The sequence below is a fragment of the Symphalangus syndactylus genome, chromosome 12 (genome assembly GCF_028878055.3).
Source record: "Symphalangus syndactylus isolate Jambi chromosome 12, NHGRI_mSymSyn1-v2.1_pri, whole genome shotgun sequence".
NCBI lineage: Eukaryota > Metazoa > Chordata > Mammalia > Primates > Hylobatidae > Symphalangus > Symphalangus syndactylus.
Window position 1 is genome coordinate 101,503,952 of NC_072441.2, and position 16,045 is coordinate 101,519,996.

Here is a 16,045-nt window from a genome sequence, read left to right on the forward strand (position 1 = left end):
ACTGTGTGCTCATGCTGGCAACAGGACAGTACCGCCCTGGGATGGAGCTTCCAGAGGAAGGGGCAGGCTGCCATCTTTGCTGTTTCACAGCATTCACTGCTGATACCTCCCAGTACAGGAAAAACTGAGGCAAATAGGGTGCAGAGTGGACCCTAAGGAAGAGTAAACAGACTGCTAAAACAAAAACAGATGAAAAAATAAAACAACCCATGAAAGCACCATCCAAAAGTCAGCAACCTCAAAGATCAAAGATAGATAAGCCCACAAAGATGAGAAAGAATCAACGCAAAAATGCTGAAAATTCAAAAACCCAGAGTGCCCTTTTTCCTCCAAATGATCACAACACCTCTCCAGCAAGGGCTCAGAACTAGGCTGAGCCCAAGGTGACATAAGTAAGCTTCAGAATGTGGACAAAAACCAATTTTGCTGAGCTAAAGGCATATGCCCTAACCAAAGGCAAAGAAGCTAAGAATCATGATAAAACAATGCGGGAGCTGACAGCCAAAACAGCCAGTATAGAGAGGACCATAACCGACCTCATAGAGCTGAAAAACATACTACAAGTACTTCACAATGTAATCCCAAGTATTAATAGCAGAATAGGCCAAGCAGAGCAAAGAATCCCAGAGCTTGCAGACTATCTCTCTGAAATAGGACAGGTAGACAAGAATAGAGAAAAAAGAATAAAAATGAATGAATAAAACCTCTGAGAAATATGGGTTCATGTAAAAGGACCAAACCTACAACTGATTGGGGTACCTGAAAGAGACAGGAAGAATAGAACCAAGTTGGAAAACATACTTCAGGATATCATCCAGGAGAATGACCCCAACCTAGCAAGATAGGCCAACATTCAAATTCAGGAACAAGAGAACCCCAGTAAGATAACTATTCAAGAAAATCATCCCTAAGATATATATCAGCAGATTCTCCAAAGTCAAAATGAAAGAAAAAATGTTGGTGGGCACAGTGGCTCACGCCTGTAATCCCAGCACTTTGGGAGGCCAAGGTGGGTGGATTACTTGAGGTCAGGAGTTCAAGACCAGCCTGGCCAACATGGTGAAACCCTGTCTCTACTAAAAATACAAATATTAGCCAGGTGTGGTGGCACATACCTTTAGTCCCAGCTACTCAGGCTACTCAAGAGGCCGAGGCAAGAGATTTGCTTGAACCCAGGAGACAGAGGTTGCATTGAGCTGAGATCATGCCACTGCACTCCAGCCTGGGTGACACAGTGAAACTCCATCTGAAAAAAAAAAAAAAGAAGAAAAAAATGTTAAGGACAGCCAGAAAGAAAGACCAGGTCACCTACAAAGGGAAGCCCATCGGACTAGCATTGGACCTCTAAGTGGAAACCCCACAAGCCAGAAAAGATTGGGGGCCAGTATTCAATATTCCTAAAGAAAAGAATTTCCAACCCAGAATTTCATATGCAGACAAACTAAGTTTCATAAGCAAAGGAGAAATAAGATCCTTTTCAGACAAACAAATGCTGAGGAAATTCATCACTACCAGACCTGCCTTACAAGAGCTCCTGAAGGAAGCACTAAATATAGAAAGGAAAAACAATTACCACTACAAAAACACACTGACATACCAATGATACAATGAAGTATCCACATAAACCTGCAAAATAACCAGCCAGCATCATGATGACAGGATCAAATCCACACATAAAAATGCTAATCTTAAATGAAAATGTTCTAAATGCCTCCGAAAAAAAGATACAGAATGACAAGCTAGATAAAGAGCCAAGACCCATTAGTATGCTATCTTCAAGAGACCAATCTCATGTGCAAAGACACACATAGGCTCGAAATAAAGGGATGGAGGAAAATTTACCAAGCAAATGGAAAACAGAAAAAAACAGGTGCAATCCTAGTTCATAACAAAACAGACTTTAAATCAACAAAAATCAAAAGAGACAAAGAAGGCCACTACATAACAGTAAAGGGTTCATTTCAACAAGAAGAGCTAACTAACCTAAATATATATACACCCAATACAGGAGCACCCAGAAAAAGAAAGTTCTTAGAGACCTTCAAAGAGACTTAGACTCACACACAATAATGGTGGGAGACTTTATCACCCCACTGACAATATTAGGCAGATCATTTAGACAGAAAATTATCAAAGACATTCAAGGCCTCAACTCAGCTCTGGATCAAGTGGGCCTGATAGCTATATACAGAACTCCCCACTCTAAAACAACAGAATATACATTCTTCTCATCGCCACAGCACTTACTCTAAAATTGATCACATAATTGGAAGTAAAACACTCCTTGGCAAATGCAAAAGAACTGAAAACATAACAAAGAGTCTCTCAGACCAAGGTGTAATCAAATTAGAACACAAGATTAAGAAATTCACTCAAAACCATATAACTACATGGAAAATGAACAAACTGCTCCCCAATGACTTTTGGTTAAATAATGAAATTAAGGCAGAAATCAAGAAGTTCTTTGAAACTAATGAGAACAAAAATACAATGTCCAGAATCTCCAGAATGCAGCTAAAGCACTGTTAAGAGGGAAATTTATAGCACTAAATGTCCACATCAGAAAGCTAAAAAGATCTCAAGTTAACAACCTAACATCACAACTAAACAAACTAGAGAACAAAGAGCAAACCAACCCAAAGCTAGCAGAAGACAAAAAATAACCAAAATCAGAGCAGAATTGAAGAAGACAGAGACAAGAAAAACCCTTCAAAGAATCAATGAATCCAGGAGCTGGTTTTTTGAAAAAAAATTAATATAATAGATAGACAGCTAGCTAGACTAATAAAGAATAAAAGAGAAAAGATTCAAATAAACACAATCAGAAGTGATAAGGGTGATATCACCACTGACCCCACAGAAATACAAACAACTATCAGAGAATACTACAAACACCACTATGCACATAAACTAGAAAAATCTAGAAGAAATGGATAAATTCCTGGACACATACACCCTCCCAACACTGAACCAGGAAGAAACTGAATCCCTGAATAGACAATAATGAGTTTGGAAATGAAGCAGTAATAAATAGCCTACCAACTGTTGGGAAAAAGCTGAGTGTTGGGAAGAAAGCTGAGGCAGGGCTCGCACGGCTGCCATAATGTCCTCTGGAATGTGTCTAGACTTGCTGGCTCCTTGCTTCTAGCCCTCCTAGGCTCCTAGATCGATTGTATCTCCATTATCTCAAGTAGCAGAACATGTTCCTTATAAATGCTAAACCATCACAGCTGTAGATCATGCACCTGCTCTTTTGACCTCCACATTCTCACCACCTGTTTCTCTGTTGGATTACCAATAAATAGCATAGGCTCCCAGAGCTCGGAGCCTTCGCAGCCTCCATACACTAGCAATGGCCCCCTGGTTCCACCTTTCTCTCTCAAACTGTCTTTTTCTCAATCCTTTGACTCTGCTGGACTTTGTCACCCCCATGACCTGGTGTTGGGTCTGATCACCCCAACAGCAACAAAAAAAAAGCCCAGGACCAGACAGATTCACAGGTGAGTTCTACCAGAGGTACAAAGAACAGCTAATACCACTCCTACCGAAACAATTTAATATTCAAAAAAATCAAAAAGGAGGGACTCCTCCCTAACTCATTGTATGAGGCTAGCATCATCCTGATATCAAAACATGGCAGAGATACAACAAAAAAGGGAAATTCCAGGCCAATATCTTTGATGAACATCAATGCAAAAATCCTCAACAAAATACAGGCAAACTGATTCCAGCAGCACATCAAAAAGTTTATCCACCATGATCAAGTTGGCTTCATCTTTGGGATGCAAGGCTGGTTCAACATACGAAAATCAATGAATGTAAGTTATCACATAAACAGAACTAAAGACAAAAATCACATGATTATCTCAATAGATACAGAAAAGGTCTTTGATAAAATTCAACATCCCTCATGTTAAAAACTCTCAATAAACTAAGTATTGAAGGAACATGTCTCCAAATAATAAGAGCCATCTATGACAAATGCACAGCCAATATCATACTGAATGGGCAAAAACTGGAAGCATTCTCTTTGAAAAGTGGCACAAAACAAGGCTGCCCTCTCTCACCACTCCCAGTCAACAACGAAGTTCTGGCTAAGGCAATCTGGCAAGAGAAAGAAAGCATATTCAAATAGGAAGAGAGGAAGTCAAACTCTCTTTATTTGCAGGTGACATGATCCTATATCTAGAAAACCCCAATGTCTCAGTCCAAAAGCTTCTTAAGCTGATAAGCAACTTCAGCAGTCTCAAGATACAAAATCTATGTGCAAAAATCACTAGCATTCCTATACACCAACAACAGGCAAGCTGAGAGCCAAATCCCATTCACAATTGCCACAAAAAGAATAAAATACCTAGGAACACAGCTAACCAGGGAAGTGAAGGACCTCTTCAAGAACTACAAACCACCACTCAAAGAAATCAGAGAAGACACAAAAGAATGGAAAAACATTCCATGCTCATAGATAGGAAGAATCAATATTGTGAAAATGGCCATACTGACCAAAGTAATTTATAGATTCAATGCTATTTCTGTTAAACTACCATTGAGATTCTTCACAGAATTAGAAAAAAACTATTTTAAAATTCATATGGAACCCCAAAAGAGCATGAATAGACAAGTCAATTGTAAGCAAAAAAAACAAAGCTGGAGGCATCACGCTCCCAAAATTCAAACTATACTACAGGACTACAGTAACCAAAACAGCATGGTACTGGTACAAGAACAGAAACATAGACCAATGGGACAGAATAGAGAATCCAGATATAAGTCTGCACACCTACAACCATCTGATCTTTCACAAACCTGATGAAAGCAAGCAATGGGAAAAGGATTCCCTGTTCAATAAATGGTGCTGGAGAACTGGCTAGTTATGTGCAGAAAATTGAAACTGGACCCCTTCCTTATACCATATACAAAAATTAACTCAAGATAGATTAAAGACTTACATGTAAAACCCAAAACTATAAACACTTCAGGAAAAAACCTAGGCAATATCATTGAGGACACAGGCATGGGCAAAGATTTCACGACAAAGACGCCAAAAGCCAAAATTGACAAATGGGATCTAATTAAACTAAAGAGCTTCTGCACAGCAAAAGATACTATCATCGGAGTGAACAGACAACCTACAGAATGGGAGAAAATATTTGCAATCTATCATCTGACAAAGGTCTAATATCCAGCATCTATATGGAATTTAAACAAATTTACAAGAAAAAAACAAACAACCCCATTAAAAAGTGGGCAAAAGACAAAACAGACACTTCTCGAAAGATGACATACATGTGGACAACAAACATGAGAAAAAGCTCAACATCAGTGTTCATTACAGAAATGCAAATCAATACCACAATGAAATACCATCTAACATCAGTCAGAATGGCTATTATTAAAAAGTCAAAAACAACAGATGGCTGGCAAAGTCGTGATGAAAAAGGAACACTTTTACACTGTTGGTGGGAGAGTTAGTTCAACCATCATGGAAGACAGTGTGGCAATTCTTCAAAGACCTAGAGGCAGAAATACCATTCGACCCAGCAATCCCATTACTGGGTATATACCCAAAGGAATAAAAATCATTCTATTATAAAGATACATGCATGCATATGTTCACTACAGCACTGTTCACAACAGCAAAGGCCTGGAACCAACCTAAATGCCCATCAATGATAGACTGGACAAAGAAAATGTGGTATATATACACCACGGAATACTGTGTAGCCACAAAAAGGAATGAGATCTTGTCCTTTTTAGGGACATGGATGGAGCTGGGGGCCATTATTCTTAGCAAACTAATGCAGAAACAGAAAGCCAAATACCACGTTTTCACTTACATGTGGGAGCTGAATGATGAGAACATATGGACACGTTGCAGGGTGCAATACACACTGGGGCCTGTCAGAGGATAGGGCGTGGGAAGAGGGAGAGCATCAGGAAGAATAGCTAATGAATGCTGGGCTTAATACCTGGGTGATGGGATGATCTGTGCAGTAAATCAACATGGTACACATTTACCTATGTAACAAACATGCACATGCTGCATATGTACCCCTGAACTTAAAATCAAAGTTGGAAATTAAAAAAAGAATCCATCCTTTCCATCTTTCTGGTCTGCCATTCTTTGTGTTATTTCATTCCTGGTTAGGTAGCAACATGATTGCAATATTTCCAAGCATCCAGGCATGATTTCCAGAAAAAGATGAAAAACTAACTCTTCTAGATTTCTACTCAGGAGCCAAAGACACTTTTCCCAGAAGTTCACCTAGCAGGCGTCATTGCTCACCAGCAAGAGTTGGATTACATGCTCATAACTGAACCAATCCTAAACACCAGAATGGAGTTGTTTTAGACCAGCTCATCAGCATCTCCTGGAGGACTTGTTAAAATATACATTGCTGGACCTCATCCCCAGGGTTTCTGACCCAGTAGGTCTGGTATGGGTCTTGATACTCTGCATTTCTAATAAATTCCCCAGTTACATTAATACTGATTATCTTGGACCAGTCAGGACTATCTCTAGAGCTGGAAATGAAGTCAACTTCCCCAAGACAGCTGGCTACACCGAGAATGGATACCTGAACACAGCAGTGACTCTATTAGAAAACAAGGAAGTATAAATGGATGTGCAGCAGCCTCCGTGCTAATCTAAGAATCTATTAATATAACAGTATTACCAAATAGGATTTAGCCTAAGAATACAAGGTGATTGAACATTTGGAAATGTATTCATGTATTACACTAATAGATTAAGGAGAAAAGCTTCATGCTTTGTGTTACTAAAGGCCAAAAAACATTTGATAAAATTAAAAATCCATTCCTGACTTGAACTCAGTTTCTTCAGCTTTAAAATGGTGGTAAGGGGGTTGGAGATAGGGTTTGTATTATATGACCTCAAAGTTCCCTTCCACTGTAAAGATTTATGACTCTAACACTCTGCAGTGACCACTGGATAAGTTCTCCATAAAGAACATTGTGATGAGCCAAAATGTAAAAACTATATTATTTTTATCACTAAGTAATGCCCAACTGATCTTCTCCAACACTCAATATTCTTTTCTCCCTCCCTGAACCTGGGTGTGGCTCACACATGAGTGAAGAAAGGGTGAGGCCAAGACTTTGCAAAATGGAAAGGGTGTATGTTGAGCATACTATCTGGTAAATTTTTTAAAAATTAAAGTATAGTGGTCTATTTTTAGGCTACATCAAAATGACTCCCAGTCAAAACTTCAGGGATCCTTTATAGTCTGATGGCTACTTACTAAAAGGCAAATATCCTGAGGGAAGGATCTTCAGGAAAAGCACTAACGTGCACTGAGAGACCACCAGTGTATTAGACTGTTCTCACACTACTAATAAAAACATACCTGAGACTGGGTAATTTATAAAGGAAAGAAGTTAATTGACTAACAGTTCAGCATGGCTGAGGAGACCTCAGGAAACTCACAATCATGGCAAAAGGGGAGGAAAACACATCCTTCTTCACGTGGCGGCAGCAAGGAGAACTGCAGAGCAAAGTGGGAGAAAAGCCTCTTACAAAACCACCAGATTTTGTGAGAACTCACTCATTGTCACAAGAACACCATGAGAGTCCCTCCCACAACACGTGGGGATGATGGGAACTACAACTGAAGATGAGATTTGGGTGGGGACACAGCTCAACCATATCAACCAGATACCAGGCTAATCAAATGTACCACTTGCTGCAGGGATGTCAACTATCTCAATGAGTGAATATGTAAAGAATTTTGTAGAGTAGAGGATCTCAAAGATGTCTACCATCTCTGGGTGGGCTATCTACTCAATCACAGCCAGAGGCTATGGGCTATCAACCATTCAATGAGCCTCTACACCCAGGATGCACCTAAACAAAGGTTTTATAAAAAAAAAAGCATGATCTCAACGTTTTTCATGTAAGAATAACCTTCCTGGTAATTATAGTGATTTTAACAATTTAGCAACATTGACTGAAACTTCCTGAAGTTTGTTTGAAACACTGGAGTGAGCTTTTTGAACAATTCAGGAAAATAATAGTTCATATACAACTATTCTAATGTACACACAGTGGCAATTTCTTTTTCTTTTCTTCTTGTTTTTCTAGCCTTATTGAAGTACTGCAAAATACACATAGAGAAAACGGCAATTATCTTAAATATACAGTATGATGAATTTTTACAAACTAAACACATGTAATAGCCAGCATCCAGATCAATGGTCCTGTGCAATCACCAAGTGGCCAGCTTTCTTTATGAGGGAGCGTAGGCACACTTGTAGTCCTAGCTACTCAGGAGTCTGAGGCTGAGAATGCTTGAGCCCAGGAGTTGGAGGCTGCAGTGAGCCAAGTTAATGCCACTGCACTCCAGCATGGGTGAAGTGAGGTCCTGGATCAAAGAATAACAATAGTAAGTTACTACTCCAAAACCCCTCTGAAAGTTATTCCTCATTGCAGCATTTTATAAGCTGTTGTCTTTCATTTTCACTCCTATATTTCCTACTTTGATTTCTCTCCAGATTGTAGAAGTCCTGTAGTAGATATAATAGGGAGTAGTAGATATAATGGCATTAAACATGATTGATATGGTTTGACTGTATCCCCACCCAAATCTCATCTTGAATTTAACTCCCACAATTTCCATGTGTCATGGGAGGAGCCCAGTACAAGGTGAATGACTCATGGGGGCAGGTCTTTCCTGCACTGTTCTCATGATAGTGAATGAGTCTCATAAGATCTGATGGTTTTAAAACTGGGAGTTTCCCTGAACAAGCTCTCTTTTTGCCTGCCACCATCCACATAAGATGTGACTTGCTCCTCCTTGCCTTCCACCATGATTGTGAGGCCTCCCCAGCCATGTGGAACTGTAAGTCCATGAAGCCTCTTTCCCATACAAATTACCCAGTATCAGGTATGTCTTTATCAGCAGTGTGAAAATGAACTAATACAGTAAACTGGGACCAGTAGAGTGGGGCACTGCTGAAGAGATACCCAAAAATGTGGAATCAACTTTGGAACTAAGTAACAGGCAGAGGTTGGAACAGTTTGGAGGGCTCAGAAGAAGACAGGAAAATATGGGAAAGTTTGGAACTCCCCAGAGACTTGTTGAATGCCTTTGACCAAAATGCTGATCATGATATGAACAATGAAATCCAGGCTGAGGTGGTCTCAGATGGAGATGAGGAGCTTGTTGGAAATTAGAGCAATGGTGACTCCTGTTATGTTTTAGCCAAGAGGCTGATGGCTTTTTGCCCCTGCCTAAGATATTTGTGGAACTTTGAACTTGACAGAGATGATTTAGGGTATCTGGCAGAAGAAACTTCTAAGCAGCAAAGCATTCAAGAGGTGACTTAGATGCTGTTAAAGGCATTCAGTTTTATAAGGGAAGCAGAGCATAACAGTTCAGAAAATTTGCAGCCTGACAATGTGATAGAAAAGAAAATCCCGTTTTCTTAGGAGAAATTCAATCTGGCTGCAGAAATGTGCATAAATAACAAGAAGCCAAATGTTAATCCCCAAGACAATCGGTAAAATGTCTGCAGGGCATGTCAGAGGTCTTCACAGCAGCCCCTCCCATCACAGACCTGGGGGCCTAGGAGGAAAAAATGGTTTCAGGGGCCAGGCCCAGGGTCCCCATGCTGTGCGCAGTCTGGGGACTTGATGTCCTGTGTCCCAGCTGCTCCTTTTAGCCATGACTAAAATGGGCCAATATACAGCTCGGGCCATGGCTTCAGAGGGTGCAAGCCCCAAGCCTTGGCAGCTTCCACATGGTGTTGTGCCTGTAAGCGCATAAAAGTCAAGAATTGAGGTTTGAGAACCTCTGCCTAGATTTCAGAGGATGTACGGAAATGCCTGGATATCCAGGCAGAAGTTTGCTGCAGGGCCAGGGCTGTCATGAAGAACCTCTGCTAGGGCAGTGCAGAAAGGAAATGTGGGGTCAGATCCCCCACAGAGTCCCTACCGGGGCACTGCCTAGTGGAGCTGTGAGAAGAGGGCCACCATCCTCCAGACCCCAGAATGGTAGACCCACCAACAGCTTGTACCGTGTGCCTGGAAAAGCCACAGACACTCAACACCAGCCTCTGAAAGCAGCCAAGTGGGAAGCTGTACCATGCAGAGCCACAAGGGTGGAGCTGCCCAAGACCATGGGAACCCACCTCTTGCATCAGCATGACCCAGATGCAAGACATGGAGTCAAAGGAGATAATTTTGGAGCTATAAGTTTGACTGCCCCGATGGATTTTGGACTTGCATGGGGCCTATAGCCCCTTTGTTTTGGCTAATTTCTCCCATTTGGAATGGCTGTATTTACCTAATGCCTGTAACCCCATCGTATCTAGGAAGTAACTTGCTTTTGATTTTACAGGCTCATAGGCAGAAAAGACTTGCCTTGTTTTGGATGAGACTTTAAACTGGGGACTTCTGAGTTAATGCAGAAATTAGTTAAGACTTTGGGGGACTGTTAGCAAGCCATGATTGGTTTGAAATGTGAGGACATGAGATTTGGGAGGGGCCAGAGGCAGAATGATATGGGTTGGCTGTATCCCCACCCAAATCTCATCTTGAATTGTAACTCCCACAGTTCCACGTGTGGTGGAAGGAACCCAATGCGAGGTGATTGAATCATGGAAGCAGATCTTTCCTGCACTGTTCTCATGATACTGAATGAGTCTCACAACATCTGATGGTTTTAAAAATGAGAGTTTCCTGCACAAGCTCTCTTTTTGCCTGCCACCATCCACGTAAGATGTGACTTGCCCCTCCTTGCCTTCTGCCATGATTGTGAGGCCTCCCCAGCCGTGTGGAACTATAAGTCCATTAAACCTCTTTCCTGTATAAATTACCCGGTTTCAGGTATATCTTTACCAGCATCATGAAAACGAACTATTACAATGATAAAGAAAAGCAGTGGAGAGATTATCAGCCCCACTCACTGAAGGTTGACAGGACTGCCTTAATGATATGTACAGGTTACTGTGTCCAAGCTTTCTTTATTTCTGAAAAGGCAATCAAATCTAACAAGAAAGTTTATAGAATTGAAAAAAAAAACACAATCTCACCATCCTAACATTAATTTTTAGTTTTATATGTCTCCTCCCATTGGTACAGGGATTTTTACCTAGCTCTAATTACAGTCATGCATCACTTAACAATAGGGATATGTTCTGAGAAATGCGTCATTGAACAATTTTGTCATTGTGTGAACATCATGGAGTGTACTTACACAAACCTAGATGGTATAGTCTACTACATACCTAGGCTATATGGTATAGCTTATTGCTCTTACACCGCAAACCTGCACAGCACATTACTATACTGAATACTGTAGGCAATTATAACACCATGGTAAATATGGCTCAAACCTGTAATCCCAGCCCTTTGGGAGGCTAAGGTGGGAGGACTACTTAAGCCCAGGAGTTCGAGACCAGCCTGGGCAACACAGGTTAGGAAGACCCCATCTCTACCAAAAATAAAACAATTGCCCAGGTATGGTGGCATGTGCCTGTAGTCCCAGCTACTCAGGAGGCTGAAGTGGGAGGACTGCTTGAGCCCAGGAGCTTGAGGCTGCAGTGAGCTATGATCACACCACTGCACTCCAGCCTGGGTGACAGAGCAAGGCCCTGTCTCTAAAAGAAAAATGAAAAAAAAAAAAGGATAAAAAATGGTACACCTATATAGGGCATTTACCATGAATAAAGCTTGCAGGACTGGAAGTTGCCATGGGTGAGTCAGTGTGTGAGTGGTGAATGAATGTACTGTAGACTTTATAAACACCGTACACTTAGGCTACACTAAATTCATGTGTAAAAATTTCTTTCTTCAATAACAAATTAACTTTACCTTACTATAACTTTTTTACTTTATAAACTTTAAAATTGTTTTAATGTTTTGACTCTTTTGTAATAACGCTTAGCTTAAAACACAAACACATTGTATAGCTATACAAAATACTGTATTTTCTTTTTTATATTCTTATTCTGTAAGCTTTTTTATATTTCTAGAAGGTTTTTGTCTTTTGAAACTTTTTAAACTTAAAAACAAAGACATAAACGCACACATTAGCCTAGGGCTTCACAGGGTCAGGATCCTCAAGACATCACTATGTGACAGGAATTTTTCAGCTCCATTATCATCTTATGGGACCACCGCAGTATATGTGGTCCAATGTTGTATCACATGACTGTATAACTAGAGACATCTTGCTCTTTTACTCCCAGCTGTGGACAAACAAGAAACTTTGCTGTTGTGGCAGCAGGAAGGCAAATGTTTTTCTAATACTTTGTACAACGTAGTCCTCATGCCCACTATGTCTAATAGGTCACAAATATTCATTAATAAAATATAGTCAAACATTTAGGAGTTCACAATCTAGTGAGAGAGATAGGCATCATGGTGCACTGTTGTTTTTCCAAATGCCCGTTGCTAATCTGTTCATCTTATTCTTCTGTCAAAGCAGTAAGAACAGAAGAAAAGATGTGAGTCATCCCAGAGTCACAGCCCTCTGGAAATGCCTGAAATCCATTCTTTCCTCTCTCTCAGATCACTGTAAGGACTTCAAGGTTCTCTCCAACCCTTATAGCTGTATGAAAACATTCTTTCTGATATGAGAGCCTCCACCCTCTCTCTAAGGAAAGTAAATCCTTTCTTAGTCAAGCTCTCCCTTTTCCACACTCCGGTCTTTCCCTGGAATGTCTCCTCTGTCCTTCTTCCCCTCCTCCTTTCCCATTATACGTCTCACTAACCCTCAGGAAAATAGCTTTAAAATGTCCCCTCTGGAATGGGGCCCAGTCCACAGAGCACCTACCTTTGGTATAAGTCAGATGTCAAACTCAATTACCTACGAAGGCCAGGCAGAACAGTGTTCTTCTGACTTTGTTTGCATATTAAGTTCATGGAACATTCTCTACTTTCACAAAGAAACATGATCTTTTTTTCTTGAAATATACAGCCCTTAGTTAAGCTTTCATTTGCACAGTTTTGACAGATAAGAATGCAAGAACTATTTCTTTTTCCTCCCAATTCTACTCTAATGTCAGTAACTGGCAGAGGACCTTCTGAGTAACAGAGAACATATGCCCTCTAAAAGGCTACTCAGCAGCCACTGTTTGCCAAATGGAACATGGGCCTGGTGTTGCTGTGTTGCTAGATCTTCTGACATTTCAGGAGACAAAAATCCAGATATTTTTAGGAAAAATCATGTTTTCAAAATGCTGATGTGCACGAAAGAAAAAGAGATCAGACTGTTAACTGTTGTCTATGTAGAAAGAGGAAGACATAAGAAACTCCATTTTGTTCTGTACTAAGAAACATTCTTCTGCCTTTAGATGCTGTTAATCTGTAACCCTAGCCCCAACGCTGTGCTCGCAGAAACATGTGCTGTGTTGACTCAAGGTTTAATGGATTTAGGGCTACGCAGGGTGTGCTTTGTTAAAAATGTGTTTGCAGGCAGTATGCTTGGTAAAAGTCATCGCCATTCTCCAGTCTCGAGTACCCAGGGACACAATGCACTGCGGAAGGCCGCAGAGACCTCTGCCCAAGAAAGCCTGGGTATTGTCCAAGGTTTCTCCCCACTGAGACAGCTTGAGATATGGCCTCGTGGGAAGGGAAAGACCTGACCGTCCCCCAGACGTCCCCCAGCCCAACACCAGTAAAGGGTCTGTGCTGAGGAGGATTAGTAAAAGAGGAAGGCCTCTTTGCAGTTGAGATAAGAGGAAGGCATCTGTCTCCTGCTCATCCCTGGGAATGGAATGTCTCGGTGTAAAACCCGACGTACATTCTATTTACTGAGATAGGAAAAAACCGCCTTATGGCTGGAGGTGAGACATGCTGGCAGCAATACTGCTCTTTACTGCACTGAGATGTTTGTGTAAAGTCAAACATAAACCTGGCCTACGTGCACATCGAGGCACAGAACCTTTCCTTAAACTTATTTACGACACAGAGACCTTTGCTCACATGTTTTCCTGCTGACCCTCTCCCCACCATTATCCTATAGTCCTGCCACATCCCCCTCACCGAGATAGTAGAGATAGTGATCAGTAAATATTGAGGGAACTCAGAAACCAGTGCCGGTGCGGGTCCTCCGTATGCTAAGCGCTGGTCCCCTGGGCCCACTGTTCTTTCCCTATACTTTGTCTCTGTGTCTTATCTTTTCTCAGTCTCTCGTCCCACCTGACGAGAAACCCCCACAGGTGTGGAGGGGCTGGCCCCCTTCAGCGGACAGCTAATTCAAGACAATTTAAAATGCTCCAAAGTCTAAAGCAAACAAGTTCACAGAGTGCAGGAGCATTGCCAGTGTACAGCTTCTGGCACCGTAAATTCTAATGAGTATTTTATTATATTTGCTTAATTTACAACAGACAATTATATAATTATGCCTTTGACAGACATCAGTAATCTGTTTCTGTATTCATTCTCCATATTTATAGAGTATTGTGTTTTCTAGCTGATTTCCACAACACATTGTTAACAGTGCCTTAGGCCAAACTACTCTTCGTTCCCAATTATTCTCTTTCTTCCCTACAAAGGGAGTTAAAACAGGGAGCTGTTAAAACTTGGAGCCAAATTAGAGATTAAATTACATTAGCTTTAAACGGTTTTCTGGAGTGGCTAAAAATTTTTACCAGTAATCTTACTGCAAGTCCTGGGTCAGTGAAGAACTGGGTAAATATGATTAGCATGCACGCACAAACACATCACTGTGATGAAAACGCAAATCACAGTATGTGAGTCACTACTCTCAACACTGCCATGCCCCTGCCTTAAACCTGCCATCCCCATCCAGAGGATTTTTCTCATCTCTGAACTCCAATCATTTACACCTTCCCCCATCAGAATTTACCCTACATTTTATTATAATTGCATATAAATATGCTTTCCCTGTAACAGCAGGGACTGTGTCTCTCCACTGTATGGCCTGGCACAGTGTCCAGCACACAGTAGGCAAAGCAAGAGTTACTGCATGAGCCAGTATCATCATCCAAACAATAACTACCATTTCCAGAGCACCTACCGTGAGCTGACTAGTTTACCTACATTATCCTGGTGGCTTTCCCAGACCAGACCACCCAAACCAAAGCAGCCCCCCAGTCACCCTCTAGGCACATAACCCTATTTTAGTTCTCTGAATACGACTGATTGCTGTCTAACATATTTTGGTTTGTGTGCTTATTGTCTGTCACCGGTTTCCCTTCGGAAGGGAAGCTCCCTTGGAAGGAAAGCTCCAAGAGGACAGGCATCTTATCTACCTTGTACTTGGCTCATAGCAAATAAATGAATCTAAGCCGCCCACCTCCCTGAGTGACAGAGTTGACCTGCACACAGTAGGTCTCAAAGAGTATGTTTTAAATTTTATATTTAGATTTCAAGATAATTGTGTTGAATATTTTATGGTTCACAACAAACAGAAAGGGGAGGGCAGAATAAAAATAAATAAAAGTTTAGTTACATTACCCTAGCACTCACATTGGCACGGGAATTTTTGCTGCAATAAGAAAGCCACTTCCTCTGACATAACATCACCCACACTTCTGGGTCTTGCCACATCCTCTTAGACAGCTCATCGTGGCTGGGCTGGCTGGGGCGGTCAGGACTCCAGACGCTCACACTAAAAGAGGGGCGGTAGTCGAGCAGTCACTTCACTCCTCTGTAGGGAGCTGGCCGCGAGTGGGTGCGCAGGAGGGTGCGCGCGCATCCGTGCAGCGCCCAGGGCGGCTGTGCGAAGCCGCCGCAGCCTGCGCGCCGCAGCGATTCTCCACCTTGAGGCTCGCCTTCCTGCCGCGCTCCTCTTCCTTCCACCCTCAAAGCGCACACCCTCTGCAGAGTCAAACCTGGCGCATCCTCAAGCTTCCAGGGGGCAACGTGACCGAGCACCGCATCACGTGTGCAGAGACGGCCTATAGTGTCCGAAGGATGCCACCTAGTCGCAGGCCCGGCGGCGCCACGAACAGGGACCGCGGTAACCCAGCTCGCGCCGCGTCAGGGCCCGGCTCGGCCCAGCCCAACCCCGCGCCCCGCCCCCGCGGCCCGGCCCCCAGCGGCCGGCCTCCCGCG

General features: G+C 42.0%; 1 protein-coding gene across 3 annotated transcripts in view; it reads right to left on the reverse strand.

Moving 5' to 3' along the window:
* TNFSF4 (TNF superfamily member 4) overlaps nucleotides 1–15,981 on the reverse strand; it is a 307,507-nt gene extending 291,526 nt beyond the window's left edge. Inside the window, exon 1 of one of the 3 annotated variants that reach the window (XM_063627391.1) lies at nucleotides 15,458–15,981. In XM_063627391.1, the coding sequence (XP_063483461.1) occupies nucleotides 15,458–15,538 (81 nt within the window). In that variant the 5' untranslated portion in view covers nucleotides 15,539–15,981. Of the gene's footprint in view, nucleotides 1–1,115; nucleotides 1,247–15,457 lie in introns of those variants that run through there. The other 2 variants (XM_063627395.1, XM_063627392.1) reach the window with 2 other exon arrangements.
* Nucleotides 15,982–16,045: the final 64 nt, after the last annotated feature.